We start from the raw sequence: 19,934 nt of genomic DNA on the forward strand, positions 1-19,934 counted from the left end.
CCTCAAAACGGTTGGGCAATGTTGGGATAGGTCACACTACGTTTATTAACCTAACATTGCCCAGCTACAAAACTCCTATAATACTACGTATTTTTGCTTGGAAATAACAAATAACCTCCTTTTTTATATTCTAGTTTAATAAATAATAAGACATATTCACGTATTCTAATTGATTCCCAGTGATCAGAGACAAGTTTTTTTAGAAAAATTTGGCACCACCAAAACACCTCCTACTTTGTCGACATGTAGCAGCAGACTGATTCACGTTATACATGTGCCATCTAATCAGTGTTGCGAGAAAAGACTTTAATTTTCTACCAAAAAACAAAACAAGCCTTAAATGTCATGCTACTCCACATAAACACTCGGGAAAGTTAAAATTTATATTTGGGCAAAGATAGGCTGGAAAGGCAATGTTGGAGGATATGACGGTACTATACTTTTTGTCCTTCTGAAATATGACAAAAGGCAAATGCCTCATGCAAAAAATGTAACATAGTTATATTATGTGGTGAGCATACGTTGATATGTACTAAACTTGTTTCTCACTAATTTTTCATATAACTATATGTACAACATATATATAACATAAAAAAGTCTGATAATTGTGGTAAAAATAAGTTTTTATTAGAAACAATACGTGTTACGAGAATTCTTGATTTATAGCAGACGTTTAATGTTTTCGTTTTTTTATATATATAAAAATTATTAAAAATAAATTATTTGTAATATTAATCTTATATATAAAATTCTCGTGTCACAATGTTAGTCTGCATACTCCTCCGAAACGGGTGGACTGATTCTCATGAAATTTTCTGTGCATATCGGGTAAGTCTGAGAATCGGCCAACATCTATTTTTCATATGTACCACGGGCGAAGCCGGGGCGGACCGCTAGTTATTCTAATATAACTGTAAATATATAATAACTTACAATTTACAGAAAAAAAACAATATACCTCGACTTAGAGCTAAATAAAAAACATGCGTAAATTTGACGCATGACTATCTTTCCCGTACTACTCAATATGATTATCTTTCTAGGGTTAGTAAATACAATGTGACACTATTTTTTCTACCCTCGATTCCACATAATACCATAGGTATATTCCATAGGTACTTTATAATGAGTATGAGTATATAAGCACTCATCATCATCATTGGCCTATACGTCTATTACAGACGGTTTATGGTGCTATGCCTGAGCAATGCTTTTGGTGTCCAAACAATCCGATGCGAGATCGACATACTTTTCCGCAGGTCGGACAGGGGAAGTTTGCTGGAACAGGTTCGTTTTCGGCTTGGTGACGTTTCATCCTTTTGCTTGCGAGTACTCTGAACCACGCTTCGTCACAGAATCTGCAGCCCTCGGAAACAAGTTTGCGCCAATCAGATCGATCATTAGCGAGTTTCTCCCAGTTTTTATAATCAATATTGAAAGAAGCCATGTCACGCTTTGCACAATCCTTGAAGCGAAGCAGGGGTCTCCCGATGTCTCTCTTTGCATCGGCGACTGCACCCAGCATAACGCGTCTTGGCAATCGAGAAGGCTCCATCCTGTACACATGCCCTAGCCAACGAAGGCGTCTCTGTTTGAGTATCGTAGTCAGGCTAGGTAGCTGTGCGATTTCAAGAACCTTCTCGTGGGTAATCTTATTTTGCCACGTTATGCCTAAGATCTTGCGTAAGCAGCGCATGTAGAAGGAGTTCAATCGACGCTCTTGTTTTGCATACGACGTCCAGGTTTCAGCCCCATACAAAAGAATGCTCAAGATGGAAGCTTGGAAAACTATCATCTTAGTTTTAATAGTAAGATGTTTGCTTCGCCATACTCTTGTATTAAGCTTCCCAAACATGGTCGCCGCCTTGCCGATACGAATATCGATCTCCGAATTAAGTGAGAGATTGTTCGACACGGTGGACCCTAGATAGCAAAATCTGTCGATTTCTACCAGTGGCATGCCATTCAGAGATATCGTAAACAAAAAACTGAAAACTGGTAAGAGCCCTGGCTGTGATGGAACCCAAGCCGAAATAATCAAACTTGAGTGTGTTAAGCCGATGCTTTATAATCTCTTGTGTAAATGCTGGGAAGCAGGTGAAGTACCGCAGGATATGCGAGATGCTAATATTGTTACCATATACAAAGGAAAAGGAGATCGGGGTGATTGCAACAGCTACCGTGGTATCTCTCTTCTAAGTATTGTTGGTAAACTATTTAGTCGAGTCATTCAATCTAGGCTCCAAAAGCTTGCAAATCGTGTTTATCCGGAATCCCAATGCGGCTTTCGTCCTCAGCGTTCAACGATAGACATGATTTTTACGCTACGTCAGCTACAGGAGAAGTGTAGAGAGCAGAAGACTCCGCTGTATGTGGCGTTTGTCGATCTTAACAAAGCCTTCGATACGGTTAGCCGAGAGGGCCTGTATTCAGCATTAGACAGCATAGGGTGCCCGCCTAAACTCCTATGCCTAATAAAATCCTTCCACGAAAACATGAACGGCATTGTAGTTTTCAACGGCAGTACATCGAAGCCGTTTAAGGTTTGCAGAGGTGTGCGTCAGGGATGCGTCTTGGCGCCCACTCTGTTTGGAATATATTTCTCGCTATTGCTGCGTGCAGCATTTAATGATGACCAACAGGGTGTTCACTTGCACACTAGGACGGATGGAAGGATGTTTAACATCTCCCTTCTTAAGTCCAAAAAACACCGTGAGGACCTCTTCGTTGATAACCTCCTTTATGCAGACGACGCAGCACTACTGGCTAATTCTCCGCTCGAGCTCCAGGCAATGATTGACAAGTTCTCACGAGCTTGTTCTAAATTTGCAATGTCTGTGAATACCAACAAGACAGTTATATTATCACAAGGAGCTCCTGCGGGGTCAACGATATAAGCACTAACAAAGCACTAATTACTACAAAAATGCAATGCTGTCTTTTGATGTGAAACACCACAGACATAGATAGACTACGCAAATACCGCGATCTGTATGAAAACCAAGCGTGTCATATTTTTTGTACTGACCTTGAAGCGTTATGACGTCACGAGCGCTTTTTAGTGATGGTAATTTCATTTTACGCTAAATCGATTAGGACGCCTCTCGCGCGGCGATTCGTCCTATCCCATCGAAGTAAATCGAAAGAAATCAGATCAAACTAGATCTATTTCTAAGAGGTAGTCAAATAAATGAATCGTAATCGATTACTAAATCGATTCAAGACAGAAAAATGATAATTACCATAGACAGAGGAATGATAAAATAAAGTTATAAACCTTTTAATATTCTAACAAGTAAACTAATGTGTTTTAGCTTTTTCTTACATATGCCCATTGAGCTACCATGTACTACGTACTAGAGAGGCCATCGAAAGAAAGTAATGAAACTGTCAATCAATCAATCTTTATGTCCCGTTGCATCGATCCATTTTTCTTTTATGTTCGGGTTACTTGGAAAACTGAAAACAAATATAGTCTAAACAATAAGGAGTTTTCTTAAAAAACTCCCAAGATGACACTTTAACTAATGGCGTCCATGTCATAATATTTATTTTTAGTACCTTTGTATTAAAATACTTAAAAGTTCTAGGTCAAGTCGTATTAAATGACAAAAAAAATCTATGCCTTTTTTTCTGAAAAATTGCTCCTTCTTCAAATTATCATTTTTCTGTTCGATTATAAAATCGATTAGAATCGAGAACTGTTGCATCAAATGAACATCACTAACCACAAAATTGGACAGAAAAATGAGAACAGAAAAATGAGAAGACGCTATTCATTGCTTGTTATCATACAACGCGATCTTTACCGTGCCAAGTAAAAGCCGCAATGTATTCCGAATCATTTCGTATGATTTGGTATCCGTGTTTGTCACGATCGTTTTCCGCAGATATTCTTTATTTGATTTTAAAATAAATAGTGCATATTCTGATTAGAAAATTACTTACCGGTGGAAGGAAACATCTCTGCTAACTCGGCCACTCACAGCTGTGGAGTTTCTACAGTTTATAACGGCGCAATTCGGCATTTTACTTTATTCAGCTTCACGTCTTTCCTTGGCGAACTGCGAGCGCGGACTGAGTGTAGGCCAGCGTCAACTAAGTTTCATAAACTTAGTTTGGACACGGGAAGTACATACACTCGCTTAGTCTATCTTGATACATGTCTGTGTGAAACACAGTATTTTCCATAATACTGTCTATAGAAAATTTAACTCAAAAGAGATCTTCCATTTTTTTTAAATAAAGAAATACATACTACTCTACTTTTCTACTCTTTTGCGGGAATCGAACTCCACAATTTTTTATCCTGTCCGATCCTGTCAGTCAGTTATTTATCTTTTCGGTGAAATTTTTTATCTGTCATTCTTAAAGATGAAACTGTCAACTGAGTAGACGACATTTTATGCGTCAGACGGCAAAATCACAATCATTTGTGGAATAATTTGTCAGTTGTACTGTGATATTTATTTTTAGAAGACCGTGAGTGAAGCGGATATAATTAAATACCATAATGTACGCAAAAATAATCGAGTATATTTCTTGTGAAATCTGTTATATTTCTTTTATTAATTAGTGTGTTTATTTGTGAATACTTGTTACTTAATATGGTACTGCAACTTCCTGCTACACTGCGTTTATATTTAAAATCTTCTACAGCTTTCTAAATAGAAGGAATATATATCAAGTACAGTAGTACCTTTTTATTTCGCAGGATTTTTCACGGTTTTGTCCTTTTTCTAAATGAATAAGTATTCTAAAGTAAAAACTACATTGACAAAGAAAAATGCTATGTTTCAAGAATGTAGGCGTTATAAAACATCTTAGGTACGCATCGTATTCTCGTTTTCATTGCGTTGAATGTCACATTTATTTTCAGAAAACATGGTATTTCGTCTAAAACAAAATGTCTTCTGAAAATTGCTTAGTTAAAGCAATATATTCATTCAAGGGTAAAAATAATGATGAGTTATGCTTTAAAAAGGGTGACATTATTACTGTCACCCAAAAAGAAGAAGGAGGATGGTGGGAAGGTACGCTAGGGGAAACTACAGGATGGTTTCCTAGCAACTATGTGACGGAGCACAAAGGTATATTTTATTTTCACATTTAGCATTTTTGTGTAGCCTTAATTTATAAAAATTAGCTTACTTAATATTATTGGTCATCTATACTAATAAAGCTGAAGAGTTTGTTTGTTTGAACGCACTAATCTCAAGAACTTCTGATCCATTTTGCAAAATTCTTTTGGTGTTAGATAGCCTATTTATTGAGGAAGAATATATCATTATGTTTAGACCAACAGGAGTGGATCTACTCGGGTTAAACCGCGAAGCGCAACTAGTGTAAGATAATCAGATTAAGGATAATGATGTTGATACACGCCACCATCTAATTTTGTGAATGTGGAATTAATAAAAAAAAATTGAATGTAGATCCATCCGGTTCCCTGACAACATCACCCATACGAGCAGCTTCTGAAATTCAAGCTTTTCGAAATGTTGTTCTCAAGGATATAATTGACTCGGAGAAAGCTCATGTTGCTGAAATGCAAGGTCTTGTCACAAACTTCCTTCAGCCCCTGGAAAAAAGTGATATGTAAGTAGTTGGGACTATAAACTAATTCATTAGGGTGTAATTTCTTCCATAGATACATCAATATATTTGGGAAAATAATAGAATGAATAAATCGCGTTTAAAATCCGTTAAAAAGTCTTTAATTTCTAAATCAATATATTTGTTTATTTGAATTGTTTGCAATTATTGTCTGGGGTATTGGAAAGTTTGTTTTTGTATTAAGACAAAATATCTTTACTACATGTACAAAACTTTGAACAATTTCTATTAAAAAACAATATAATTTTAAATTTCTATTATTTTTTAGGTTGACAAAAGATGAGTTTAAGCAACTGACTGGAAACATAATTGAAGTTCTCCAAATACATGAACAGTTCCTCGCACTGTTAGAAGAATGTGCCACCAAAACAGGACCAGATCAAAGAGTTGGAGGGCTCTTTCTGCATTGGGCACCTAAAATAAAAGCTGTTCATCAAACATACTGCGCAGGTCATCCAAAGGCTGTGTGTATTCTTGATAAATATAAGTAAGTTCACTTGAAGAGACCATTATAATATTTGTCAGCATTGTGTATTATTTAAATACTATAACAGTTTAGGTCCTAGTTAAGACAATACCTCCATATCGATATTTGAAAATTTATAATACACTAGAACTAATTTTTTCAAATGTTTTTCAATACTTTAAGCCAGAGAACAATAAGTTATTCTAAATAAATTTTCAGAGAAGATTTGAATACTTGGATGGAAAATGCTGGAGCAGTGTGTCCTGGTGTGCTTGTATTGACTGCTGGTCTATCCAAACCTTTTCGACGACTGGGAAAATACCCAGCGATGTTGCAAGAACTTGCAAGGCATGTGCATGAAGCACATCCCGATAGAGGTGACACTCATCGAGCTTCTGTTGTTTATAAGGATATTGCTGTGAGTATCAAAATAATTATGCCGTCTTAAACATATATTAAATTCCAATTGAGAATAAATTGACATATTATATTTATCTAATTATAAATAAATAAATAAATATTAAAGGACATTATTACACAAATCGACCTAGTACCACAGTAAGCTCAGTTAAGGCTTGTGTTGTGGGTACCAGGCGACGATAAATATAATATTTTATAATACATATCTAGATAACACCCAGACCCAAGAACAAATAATTGAGTTCATCACACAAATATTTGCCTTGACCAGGGATCGAACCCGGGACCGTCGGCTTAGTAGGCAGTTACTTTACCACTGCACCAACCGTGTCGTCAATCAAATTATATAAATAAACAATAAATAATATGTCATAATATTATTAAGTGACCATTTGATTTATGAGATTTGATTGTTTACAGAGTGTATGTGCAGCTTTAAGAAGACAAAAAGAGTTAGAGTTACAAGTAGTGACTGGTGAGGTGCGTGGATGGCCTGGCGGTGAGTTGGCCTCATTAGGAGATGTACTGCATATGGGAAGTGTTGCAGTCGGACCATCACATCAGGATCGATATCTTGTTCTATTTCCTTCTGCTTTACTGTTGCTGTCTGTTAGTAAGAGAGTTTCTGCATTTGTATATGAGGTAATATTTAGTATGTCTATAATTTCATAGTATGTTATATTACTCAATTTTTTTTCCTAATGTAAATAACCATTTTTTTTTTATTGTCATAGGGATGTCTTCCGTTGACTGGTATTACAGTGTGTAAGCTAGATGATACTGATATTAGAAAGAATGCATTTGAAATAAGTGGACCAATGATTGACACAATAGTAGCTGTATGTCAAACAAAAGCTGAGTCTGATAACTGGGTTAGCCTGTTGCAAAAACACTCCAATATAAACAGCCCTACTCATGAACCAAACCAGCCTCAATCCCTACCACACGTAAGTTTTTTTCAGTATTATTTATAATTCATAATTTATGATAATATAAAATAATTGTATGTATGTATTCTTGTGTAAATTACAATAAGATCAATTATTTTTATGGTTTTTACGTAGCTGGCCCGCTCTCCTTCAGAAGGGGCATTGTCTAGCATCAACACTAGTCGTCGCAGTCTTTACCACGTGACCTTGCCGCCCCCTAGTTATCCATCTGCGTCACCATATTATTCACTTACAAAATACTTTGCTAGACTTGTAAGAAAAAAAGTAATTACAAGGCAAATGTTGCGAAAACTTTTACATGAGAGAACCTGGGCTAAAGCTTTCGAGTTGTCGGGATTGCCGGTTAAAAGAAGACATAGAAATCATATAAAATTAAAAATTGAAAATGATGGTACAGTGGGTACTGAGACGGAATGCTCTGATAGTGATAGAAATTCTGATGATAGTGATCATGAGACAGAGGTTACAGAAACCTGTACAAGTTCTAGCAGTACAGATGCTGACGCCAATAGTTCCTCTAAAATATTACGACAAAATGCCATCGACAGTATTGGACCGAGGACGATATCGTCCTCCTGCAGTAGTTGGGGTAGTAACTTCGGTTACGTTAAGTATTTTGATGACTCTACTGACATGCAGTTTGACCTACCGCAATTGAGTATAAAAGGAGACTGTACCAAAGAAATTTTTAACTCAAATAGTAGTATAGACAACGACGTTGGTAAACCGAGTTTGCAGAGATCATCTCGAAGTAGTAAATTAAATATACAACCCATTGTTCAACATTCCGATAGTGCTGAGAATTCTAGTTTTGAAGCTAGAAACTACATGGCGTGTGAAGACTTGGTGAATATGGATCAAAATATTCAAATCGACACTTTGGGCAGAGACGATTCAGATTTTCTGACGACGCGACGTAGCTTTCCCAATCTTAGTTCTAGAAGTGACACCTTACCAAAACTATGGAAATCCACTGAGGAGGATACATACACAGGACAACTTGAATACGATACAATAATGGCTGACCTTTTAAAAGTGTTAGAGCCACCCCCTTCACCTAAATCTAGCCGCGACTTTAATGTCGAGTCGGTTATACTTGATCCGCCAGTTATGTTTAGAAATAAAGATGAGGACCTAAAAATTATTAATGTTAGTCTTAACGCTGACGTTCCTTTTCGTAAGCATTCACTTAATTCAGACAAGAAAATTAGACGATCGATATCGAGATCAATGGTGGAAGCAGAAAAGAAAAGCAACGAATCCCATTTACAAAGGATGAGTTCGCAGTCTGATAGTCGAAAAAATTTGAAGAAATGTGAATGCTGTAATAGATCCCTTTGTCCTAGCCCACGATCTTCCGACTCTGGAGTTGCAGGTAGTTGCAATTTAGCGTCACCAGAGTTAAACTTGCATGAGTATTCAAGTTCCGGTAATACAGGTAATGATTCAGACTGCCAAGAAAAACATTCTGATCATAAAGACTTTTCGCAAGAAGCTATGGATAATCAAAAATTGTCTATATCTGACATTGAGGCTGCTACATTTGAAGATCAATGCCGGTGTACTTCACCGTTTGGATCTACTGCCAGAACATCCTGCGTTACAAGTGTTACATCGGAAAATAGTTTGGATGTGAAAGATTTATCTAATACAGTAGTTGTGTCTACATTTGTCGCAAGCCCACCTCTGTCGTCACCAAACATAAAACGCACTTCTATTAGATGTAATATAGAAAAATATGTACCAGAAATAAAATTAAAGCCGGAAGTCCCTCCGCGTATATATCGAAAGCCGAGTACTCATTTGGAGGTTCCCAAAAATGTTAGACAACCGTTTCCATGCCAATGGAGTACTCTTAACATAACTGAAAGAACAAAGCCCAGTTTACACTACCACATGCGAATATACAGAGAAAATCCAGGAGAAAATTTTGAAAAAAGACCCTCACGAAAGGACGTTAATCGCAATCGTGACAATGTATTGAAAGAAAAAAGAAATAGTGACAATAAAATGTACAAGGCAAGATCGCGTAGCGAAGACTTATTAAAAAAGAAAGATTTGACTGAAGCAGATACAGGATTTATGGTGTATCGTTCCGATTTGTACGCTCACTGGTGGATGAAAGCCAAATTACCCATTACTGTGGTCACCGACTCAGGCAAGGATCATTTTATTTGTAAAGAACTACTGTTTTGTGTACCATTTGTTTGAACATAATTGTTATGAAGTTTTGTAACCATTAGATTATTTTATTAATAATATCATTAGTTACCCCAGTAATGGAGTGCTTTACTCGATCATCCTTGCCTGTGTTTATTCATCTTACTAACTGGAAAACGTCATTGCCAATAGATCATAATATACTAACTAAGAAAAGAGCTATGCATGAATATAGGCTTAAACACGTGTTTTCTGTGATATTGCAAACAATTTACTAGAGTACGACCGATACGTTAGCGGATTTTTACGTGGTTGAAAATAACCGTCATATTTTCTAAAAGCAGTTCGTAAACAGTAATATAACGCTACTATACGAAAATGTGTTTGAATTATTGTACTCAACTCGTTCTGTTTATACTGTAATATGCTTAATTTTAGCGTAACATGAAATCGGTGCTTTCAATACTCGTTTGTTTGAATCCACGTATGTAAGCAATATTTGTTTTCAGATGGCCTTGAGCGACAGCAGTAATGAGTTATCGTCCGGTCTTACAAACCATAAAAGATCACATTCATTTAACAATCATCAAAGCTACACGCAACACATGCAGCAAACGCAGAAGAGTAAACAAAAAAATCAATCGGCGCGCTGGCTTTTAAATTCCTGCGATTCGCTTGATCAGTCACCTGCTAAATCAAATAAAGTGCCCATTGGAAAGAAGTTCTCCTCTGTCGATTTCATCGACACAACTGGCTCAAGTTATAGCAGTAAAGGTAATTGTTGTGATTATAATTGGGACTGGTTTAACATTCGAGTTTCGTCTATTTATAGTGACTCAGACGACACTTCAAGGTATCCGCCATATGTTTGGTCAGCGGCGAGACCGACGATTTGCTCTCTATACATTATTAGAATGATGGATTCGAATAAACTTCGTGTACATTTTATTGTGTCTGGGACTTTTTTCATGACTCATTTGTAACTGTTGGTATGCAAAAACAAACACTATTTTGGAACTATTTCTATGTCATCATCGTTGGGTTATTTTAAAAATCTAAATATTATTATCATAGACTTTAAAAATATAATAATAGAATTTTGGGAGATTGACAAGTTTTTTTATACACGTTCGTAACCATTCGTTTTATTATTTAGTCACAGAAATAAAAGGGACTATCATCGAGCTCCCATATTTAATAATTTAATTTGGGAAAATAGCTCCTAAGTAATAAAGAAACGTATTCCTATTTAAATCTATACTAATATTATAAAGCTGAAGAGTTGGTTTGTTCTGTCTACTGTCTAACTACTGTCCGATTTGAAAAATTATTGCGGTGTTATAAAGCCCATTCATCGAGCAAGGCTAAAGGCTATATAACAGGAGCGATAGGAGCGAAGCCATGCGGGTGAAACCGCGGAGCGCAGCTAGTATTATATACGATGTTAGTTGTTTCATTTTTTGCTCTTAAATATTAAGAGGCTGTATCGATTTTAGAGTGATTTTGACTTGTTACTGTAATACTTAAGGAGCTCGTTTAAGAAAACTAAATTAGCAACAATGTGTTATAATATCTTAAATTAAATATTTATTCAATATCTAAAAAGTGTCCGAGACAATTTATTGATTTTCATTGTCCAGTTTGTTTAATAGCCAATAACCTGAGGCGTGTTTTGCGATGCGGGACGTTCGTGTCTTTGTAGTTTACACAGAATTTAAAAGAAGAAGTTGATGAGAAGTTGATCTTTGATAAGTGGCAAAACATAAATAATAAATAGAGATAAGAGAACCCTCGCTTCCTTTTATTCCATAGCATTATAAATGCCAACTGACTCGGACGAAACTTTTTAGCCTTTAATCCCCAAAAATATCTTAACCAAGGGCTTTTCGAGATTAACATTTTTATTAAAATAATAAAACATAACAATAAGTTTTTAATTAGGTAATTCGCTTACCGCAAATACGACTACTACGTTCAAATGCAGGTACTTCATTCTTTTCTATCCAGGGGTTTCACATAAATTCTTTCTATAATCAATTTCTCAGACACAATGCGTACGTAGCTTGCAATTGTTCCTAATTGGGGTATATAATTAACCCTCTCAATTATATTTTGTATACTTACTAGCTTCAAGCTTGAACATTTCTCACTCAATATGAAAAATAATGCATTTTTCAACAAAATCGTATCCCTTAATGAGGACTGACACTTATCCTATGCATAGAATCTTATGAATAATTATATATTAATCATACTAATATTATAAATGCGAAAGTAACTCTGCTTGTCTGTCTGTTACTCAATCACGCCTTAACTACTGAACCAATTTGCATGAAATTTTGTATAGAGATATTTTGAGAAAGGACATAGGATAGGTTTTATCCCGGAAATCCCACGGGAACGGGAACGGGTTTTTCTTTGACTGCGCGGGCGATGCCGCGGTTGGAAAGCTAGTATTAATATAAGTGCCATGTAGCCAAATATAAGCATCACTGTGGGAAGAAACAACCACCCATCTAGTGAGTTGCTCTTTTGCAATAAACTAATTACAAGTTTAACTATATTATAAGTATCTTATACTGTGTATTATTTGCAATACAATTATCATAGTCTAGTCAAGTATTAATATGGGATGTTTTTGAAGGATGGAGTGTAACGTGCCTGCGGCCGGCGCCCCCGCTGCGGCCGCAGTCGTTCGCGGCGGGCTCGGACGAGAACATCGGCCCCACGCACCCGTACGCGCCGCACCAGAGGAAGTCCAACTCGTATGAAGAAGACGCGCTTATCCTAAAGGTCATCGAAGCGTATTGCACTTCGGCACGGTGCAGGAACGCTGTCAGTTCCGGTAAGGTATCTTTACTGCAGATCCATTCTCACATTGGTGGCTGAGTTAGGTATAGAACTAATGTTAACGATGTAAAAAAATGTCTGATTCTGCGTACAGTCAATTTTAGCCTGATTACCTATCTCATGTTTAGAGATAACTTCGATAAGTTTTTCATTTTGAACGGTGACTGATAATCAGTAATCACGTAATATTCAAACTTGTTAACGTTATATCAGTGAAACATATTAAAATTCTCTTTATTATGTTTGCATATAACATTCACGTTTGACCTTTAAAATGCCTTAATAACCTCATAATTTAAGCGTGTAGTCTAGTACTAACATAGCTTTAATTATTATTATGCAGTACCCAATATACCTCTGGAGTTATTCGAGTCAACAAGGAGGCGACACGCAAAATCAAGAAACCGTATAATCAGTTGGTTATTAGAATAAAAGATCCGTTTCTAACTCCTATCTTACCTAGTAACTGGTTCTTGCTTGCAATTTGTACATCGTCCTTAGCATAGTGTATAACTAACGATTCACTTTCGTAAACTTTAATACTCAATACTAATATTTATTGTATGTTGTTATAATGATATTAATATATTTAGCTACTACTAACTTAGAGGTAATGCAGTTGCATGACATGCTTTATATATTCTATTTTTATAAAGTTGGTTCCAAATTAATTGGCGAGTAGATCTGCGTAGATCTGTATATCAACAAAGTCGAAACATGATACTTAAACATGTTTAGTCACTAAGTTTTTGGTACAAAGTAGCTAGTCATCGTAGTTACGTGAGGTGCAGTATTATTTTTAATTTTTACTATCGAGGCTATTATTTATTTAATTTTATTTCAAAAGCGTATTGAATTTAATGAACAGAGCCTTTTAAAGGCGTAATAAATTTTATGAATATATTTTACATCACGATATATAAATAATTAATATTCTTCGAATATTCTTTTCATCGTATGTATTTATTTTAGTAATAATAACGCCATGCCAAAACTAACAAGTCACTATTTATTGCTATTTTAATGTTAATTTTACTTATTCGATGGTATCTAATAATACGAAGACTAAGATATCTTAACGCTATCTATGGCTTTGATCGTCGTCTCCGTGGTCTCAATCTTTCTATTTTGTTACATGCGGCCGCCTTTATATCGCACCTGCAGTGGACTGCGGCCACTTTTCTCTCGGTAAAGTACAATATCACGCACACGCCACTAACAAACCGCATAACTATACTAAATCGCCCGTCGGCGCGAGGAGCGTAACGCCGGAATACGCCGGCTGCAGCAAGCCGTCGAAGGTGAAGCGCAACAAGAGCTCGTCCGCCGCGGACACGTATCTGTACCGGCCGCCGGAGACGCGCCTGCTGGGGGAGCGCAAGTTCCACCTCAACCGCTCCAACCCGAACCTGTGGGACGGGCACAGGCTGCGGGCGGGCGAGCGCCGCAGCGGCTCGCACCCCAGCCTGGCCCCGCTCCGGCACCCCCCCGCGCCCGCGCCCGCGCCCCCCTCCCCGCCCGCGCGCTCCACCCGCTCCTCCACGTGGTGCTGCGGCTCCTTCGTCAAGCAGCTCACCAAGTCGCACCACTTTGACTGACAGTGACCCCCCGTGTGCTCGCTCACGTGATCCCGAGACTTTCCGCTCCCGTCGCTAACTTCGCCCTCCCGCGAGCCAAGCGTGCGTGGTTGACCAATCGTGGTGCTCCGCTTTTTACTTCATCTCGTTCACTAACAGCATCTCACTTCATTGCTCATTGTGTATTTCGTTTCATGGGGTGTGTTTGACGTGCATGTTTCTTTCGAGTGCCATTATACGAAATTCCTATGTATATTGAAGGTATGTTATCTATGTGAACATAGATTTTTGTCGAACTATTGTTGTGTAGTGCATGTGTGCATTATAAATATGTAGTTGTAATTTATTAAGAGGAGAATATGGTGCATTATTATTATATTCTGATTTCATGAAATATATTATATTACGCATAGTTATATGTATGTATAAATATATTTAACGTATTAATTTGTTAAATCAAATGTACATGTGTAATTCCGACATCTAAAGACTTAATGGATGTATTTACATATATGTATTCAGAAAATTTTATTATTCGATTGCATGTATATTGAAACTACATATGAAAATATAATATACTTATTGTAGTATCGGCTTATATGTATGATTTATTTTTTTATAATAAATCCTATTGAAAATATATTTTACACTGAAATTTACGTGGTACAGTCGACAGAAAATTGTTAACCGAAAGGCCACCCCCTTCTACCTAGACGTTATAACTTGACAAAGCGATTAATGTATAATAAACAACTAAATGTGCACAACATTCTTAATTTCCAAAAAAATATGCCAAAAATATATACAAAAGATTTTTTTTATTTGTTAAATCAAATAAATGCGTCTAGACGCGCGTCCCTCTTCGACAATTCATATATAAGCTGTACCTATTTATTTATGTCAATAAATTTATTATTATTATGTAAAAAAAATAAGCGATCGCTGATATATGAGTTTTTATGTCTATAATCTCACAGATATGTATCTATAATATACTGACGTTGTATTCCTTCTCTATTTTGATTATGTACTATAAATTTAGTTACAACGTGTCATTAAAGTGATTTTGAGCCACTTTCAATTTTAACTGTTAAGTACATGACAAGGGTATTTCAAATGCTCTAAGCTCGATAGTACGTACTACGTAGTCTCAATCGGCACAGTATAAAATATATGGAACAGTATGGAAACTGGCTACAAACGTTCGTAACGACTCACACAAACGAGCATCTCGATGAGACTCCTAAGCAGACGTCGCAGTACGTACTTTCAGTTGTGAGTGTCGCCGGGGTGACTTATAATATTACACTATCGCAAAATAGTTGTATTTTAACATTTTACATTAATTTGTTCTTGTACTTTTACTTTTCAATTCGAATTATTGATCATTGCAGACCCAATAAACTAACAATATCAAGGAAGTAACAACCCTATTGCTTCAATGCACCGTAGGGAATTATTTTATCGAGTAGGCTTGGTTGGCATACTGTTCCATATTTATCGTATTATCATAATCTCAACCAGATTTTTAATGATATTTATAACAAAGCTCCGTTACTTAGCGTTGTCTTATAAATTTAAAGGATACATTTTTAACCATATATGTAGCTAAATAAATTAACTTAAAACATTAGATCCAAAATATAAAACCTAGAAGTTCTTACTTCTTTTCCTTCGCACATTATTCATAACAAAGTAACGCGCATTCTTAAAAATTGCTGCGAAAATCCTAGCGAAAGCAACCAACCGGTAGTAATAGGGTTGACAGCGCTAATATAGACGAGCGAGTTAAGTGTTCTGTTTTAGATGCACGCTGTATAATCAGTACTCGTCGCGTCGCATGCATTCGTTTAATATTGAACAGTAAGAGCACCGCAACTAGGAAACTCCGCAATTGAGGCTATTGACCCACCCCACAGCCCACTTCTGATATTACTCGAAACAAAACTATAACAGGCAGTTTTTACCAATAATATATGTACTACTTCAATAAAGCCTTAGTGATGTTTAGTTCCTGCTTACTTTTATAATCATAATAATATTTCATAAACATTATTCTTAACTTAGATAGACATGTATGTTATTATATAAACTGTTATTGCACAAAAAATAACTGTTTAATGTTCCTTAATAAATAAAAGTAAACAAGTAAATAAAAGTTATAACAGTTCTTCCCGGCTGTTTTAATTTGTTTGTTGTTTTAGAGCTTTCACAGAAATAGGCCGGCTGCACAAACTAAAATCCGTAGTTTAAAACACGTCGTGGCTCGTCGCACCTAAAATTCGCTTTTCTATTGTACCCATATTTAGCTTATATTTTCAAGTGCCGATACAAAACAAAATTTGAGACTTTATATTTAACGTTGTGAGAATATTGCATTATGTTATTAGTATCGTGAAATATTTTAAAGCCTCACACAAAGGACTATTTTATACTTTCAAATACACACACAAAGTTAATATGATACATTATGTAGAGACTAGAGACGGTTTTTCATCGCTCTCCCCATATATGTTTTAATGACGTCGTAACGGTATCATAAATCTATACAGGATAACAGCTGCGTCTCTAGCGTCTTTGTGTTCATATTGGGCTTGAAATAGTTATTTATTGATTCTAAATATGATTTGTTGTTGCGAGATGCAAATTTATTTAAACATTTTTGCTTTTTATGGATCCTGAAATGGCACCCGGATCGTTATTAATGACTAAAGTTTTCACCGCAACACGGCTCGCTCTAATGACGTGAAAGTAAAAAAAAAATGATTTAAATTGTAATTCAGTCAATTTAATGTATGTATACGAATAATATTTCGTGCTTTAGGTATAAAAAATAATACAACAAGAGTATCGCTTCTAATTTATAGAGACTTTGCATTGCGACATGTTGTTGTTTATAATGGAATACTTGTCTTATGAGAATATATAAGTTGTTCAAATTTAACTGAGCGTCCGAGTGCACAATATTATACAAGAAAGAGCATAGTCCACAATTTTGTGTTTCCAACGTTGATCAATGTGTACATTCCACATTGCTGAGAATCATTCATATCTTGCTTCGGTAAACTTTGTTCAAAATGTGGTTGAACCGAACAAAACAAACTGTCTCAAGAACTACAAATAGCGTGATTTGCTGTACTAAATTCTCATACAATATATCGTAGATACTTATATATATACTTATATATATTAAACGCTTACTAATTATTTTATCCGGGCTACATGAAACATATGCATGTTATTGATGAAACTCGTTCCACGAAAAATGATCTACAGGATAATGTTATTTGAAGTTTGCTCTCGTCGCTATATAAATGAATAGGTAGGTAGATACGAACACGGCTAGGGGAGACCGGGTTTGGTTGTCTCACGGGTTGTTTGTCACAGCGGTCTTAACACAAAACTGAACTATCGAATAAGTCTGTTGAACAGCGTGGCAAGAGCGATACAGTGAAAACGCTGTCCCAACTTCGCGTCAGACCGCTCCGATCTGCCGTGAGGGCCTCACACGTGTTTATTGTTTTCGCACAGCAAAAGTAAATTTTTGTGCTGCTGTGTCGAACCTCGTAATTATACGTTCTTGTTTTACAGTAATAATCTTTCAGTTCATTTGATGATGATGAAATGTGTTTTATAATATCGTAGTATAGTTTTTTAGATATTCATTGATCGGAATTTATTTTCAATTTTATTTTCATGAAACGTGTTATGGGGCTCGTTGTCACAAATTTTCGGGGGCTGGTTGTCACCTATCAACCAGCCCCCTGTATGCGAGATGACTTTAATTGCGTTTTGAGGTTGTTTGTTTTAGCCGTAAATTTTCAATCAACACCGGAAAATCACCCTAACAAACCTGCTGGAACTCCATCTGTCCTTGATGACTCTATATTGACTCACGATTATTATTGTTTGCTAAAATTGTGATTGATTAATATTCAGACTGAAATAAAGACCGTAGACACGGTTTCATTTGGTTAAGAGTTCTTAATTAAAAATTATTCCGTAAAATTATAAGACCAAAGTGTGACTTTCTTTTTATAAATTGCCTGTTATTTAGTACGTGACTACCTACCCTAGGCATTGTGACAACCATGCCTGACCCGGGGTTATAAGTCACATTTTTCTTTAGAGTGAAAATACAAAATATTTCTACAACTGATAATATTACACAAAAATACGTTTATTTATTTTGTAACAGAATAATTACACTATCTTTTGGTATACAAATATCATTCCTAAACAACGTATTTTGGAAGTTACATAAAAAAAGATAAAAATGTGACTTTCATCCCCGCTCTCCCCTACATTATCCGGGGGCGCTACGCAGTTTTGTTCGTTTTTCGTTACCGCTTTCGCTCGTCCCATTTCCATCGATCCAATTTTAATATCAAGAAATGTGTGTAATGTTTTAATGTTTATCTCTCGCTCATCGCGTCATAAACAAAAAGACTACACACATTATTAGGCTTTTTGTGCCATGTACCATGTTTAAGTGTAATTACTAATTAAGTATAACGCAATATCAAAATACGCGGTTCGACTAGAAAGTTACTGTTGTCTAGTCAATAAAGTGTCATTTTAATAAATATTCCTATTCATAAATGTAATCTAATTTGAAACAGTATTATTTGAAAAATATGACGCAATTAATATCAAAGAATTAGAAACCTATTTAGCGTAGTTAGATTATTATTATGTATTAGGTGTTGTGAACAATGTGTTTTGCGTTTAACATTTTATAACATTGTCATTCATTATTGTATCCTAGCGAACTATATAATATATAACTTGTTTTAATAAGTAAACTACCACCTTGATGTAAACCTACTACATAATGTGATTAATTGTTATTTCGATTCAGAAAAATATAACGATACTGTGTGTTACATAATGTTATTCATATTTATTTTTATAACGAATTATTGTAGGTTACTCGTTTAAGCATCAATAAATTTTATTGAAATTGACTAATTTTTTATTCATGCTTTTTACTCGTAATATTTATTTTACTTGTAATATTTTAAGCGCGCTCACAAAAAGGGTTTTAGAGTAACCGCCTTACATACAAAAAGGTGGGTAGTATACGACGTATTATGCTCCAATTACGCTGAATATGCGGCAGTTTATTTTCTTATGCAATTTTGTTTTCAGAATGCGACGACGAGTCCCCAGTGTCGATAGAAGCTTTAGTAAGATCGCCGTCATTGCCCATTCACTCCACATCCAATCACGGCTCCCCGAGTTTGTGGACCATTGTTATGAGATTACAGAATGAAATAAAAACTTTAAGATTGGATGTCAAAAACTTACAATTGCAATTGAATGAAGAAAAACAAGAACGAAATCTTGCCATTGCTGCTATGCAGTCGAGAAATATATTTAAAGATGCTAAAGAGAGCAAATGTTGACTGAATTTTGTGATTATACTATGAAATAAATGTATTACTATGTATTTCTGTGTTTCATTTACATTGAGTACCTATAACGTTAATATTTTGAAGAATCTGTTATCAACTGTAACAAAGAAACCGATGTAAGGTTCATTATTGACACATGATTAATTCAAAATGGAATCAATACCCAGTAGTATATTGAATTGAATGCAAAGCTGCTATTTCCATCTTTGGACAATTTATAAAGTGAGGTAGTAGCGGGCAATATATAACTGAAACTATTCTAAACCACGGTGGGTTCTGGCGGCTGGCTCGATTCACTGGCTGCTCATTGAGGCGAATGGCCGCTGCACTATAATACATACGTGTACGGCAAAGGGTAACAGTGCAATGTGGGCGAGATAAAAATGCCTGCGATTTCCTTTGGTTCACTGCCTTCCATCAACCGTGCTATTTGTACGATGTACAGCTTTTAAAGGCAAAAATAACATTTTTCAATATT

The 19,934-nt window shown here is 35.9% G+C and overlaps 2 protein-coding genes across 5 annotated transcripts; both read left to right on the forward strand.

Annotated features, from left to right (window-relative positions):
• The first annotated feature begins 4,392 nt into the window (after positions 1-4,392).
• On the forward strand, positions 4,393-19,491 carry LOC149910423 (rho guanine nucleotide exchange factor 7-like). Of its 4 annotated transcripts, XR_016457883.1 has the most exons (11): positions 4,393-4,515; positions 4,880-5,090; positions 5,436-5,598; positions 5,885-6,103; positions 6,302-6,500; positions 6,923-7,144; positions 7,237-7,449; positions 10,122-10,386; positions 12,257-12,457; positions 13,627-14,300; positions 19,191-19,323. XR_016457883.1 is itself a non-coding variant. In XM_090113734.1 (10 exons), the coding sequence occupies exons 2-10, from the start codon at positions 4,907-4,909 to the stop codon at positions 19,445-19,447; spliced, it is 1,923 nt and encodes a 640-aa protein (XP_089969860.1). In that variant the 5' UTR covers positions 4,393-4,515; positions 4,880-4,906; the 3' UTR covers positions 19,448-19,491. The 4 variants fall into 4 exon arrangements, 3 of the variants coding, with proteins under 3 accessions (XP_089969860.1, XP_089969849.1, XP_089969868.1); XM_090113734.1 differs by lacking the exon at positions 13,627-14,300 and having other exon boundaries at positions 19,191-19,491; XM_090113723.1 differs by lacking the exon at positions 19,191-19,323 and having other exon boundaries at positions 13,627-17,378.
• Positions 7,512-9,794, forward strand: LOC149910424 (uncharacterized). The gene is made up of 2 exons (XM_090108782.1): positions 7,512-7,523; positions 7,567-9,794. The coding sequence occupies exons 1-2, from the start codon at positions 7,512-7,514 to the stop codon at positions 9,661-9,663; spliced, it is 2,109 nt and encodes a 702-aa protein (XP_089964908.1). The 3' UTR covers positions 9,664-9,794.
• Positions 19,492-19,934: the final 443 nt, after the last annotated feature.

Source organism: Colias eurytheme, chromosome 2 (genome assembly GCF_061535395.1).
Source record: "Colias eurytheme isolate Ceu_HAF_F1 chromosome 2, ilColEury1 Martin Lab GWU primary, whole genome shotgun sequence".
Lineage (NCBI taxonomy): Eukaryota > Metazoa > Arthropoda > Insecta > Lepidoptera > Pieridae > Colias > Colias eurytheme.

Coding starts and splice junctions, on each gene's coding strand:
- LOC149910423 (XM_090113723.1), top strand. CDS start 4,907: ATGTCTTCTGAAAATTGCTTAGTTAAAGCAATATATTCATTCAAGGGT. Junction 5,599..5,884: donor CCCCTGGAAAAAAGTGATAT/GTAAGTAGTTGG, acceptor ATTATTTTTTAG/GTTGACAAAAGATGAGTTTA. Junction 12,458..13,626: donor CAGGAACGCTGTCAGTTCCG/GTAAGGTATCTT, acceptor TCGCACCTGCAG/TGGACTGCGGCCACTTTTCT.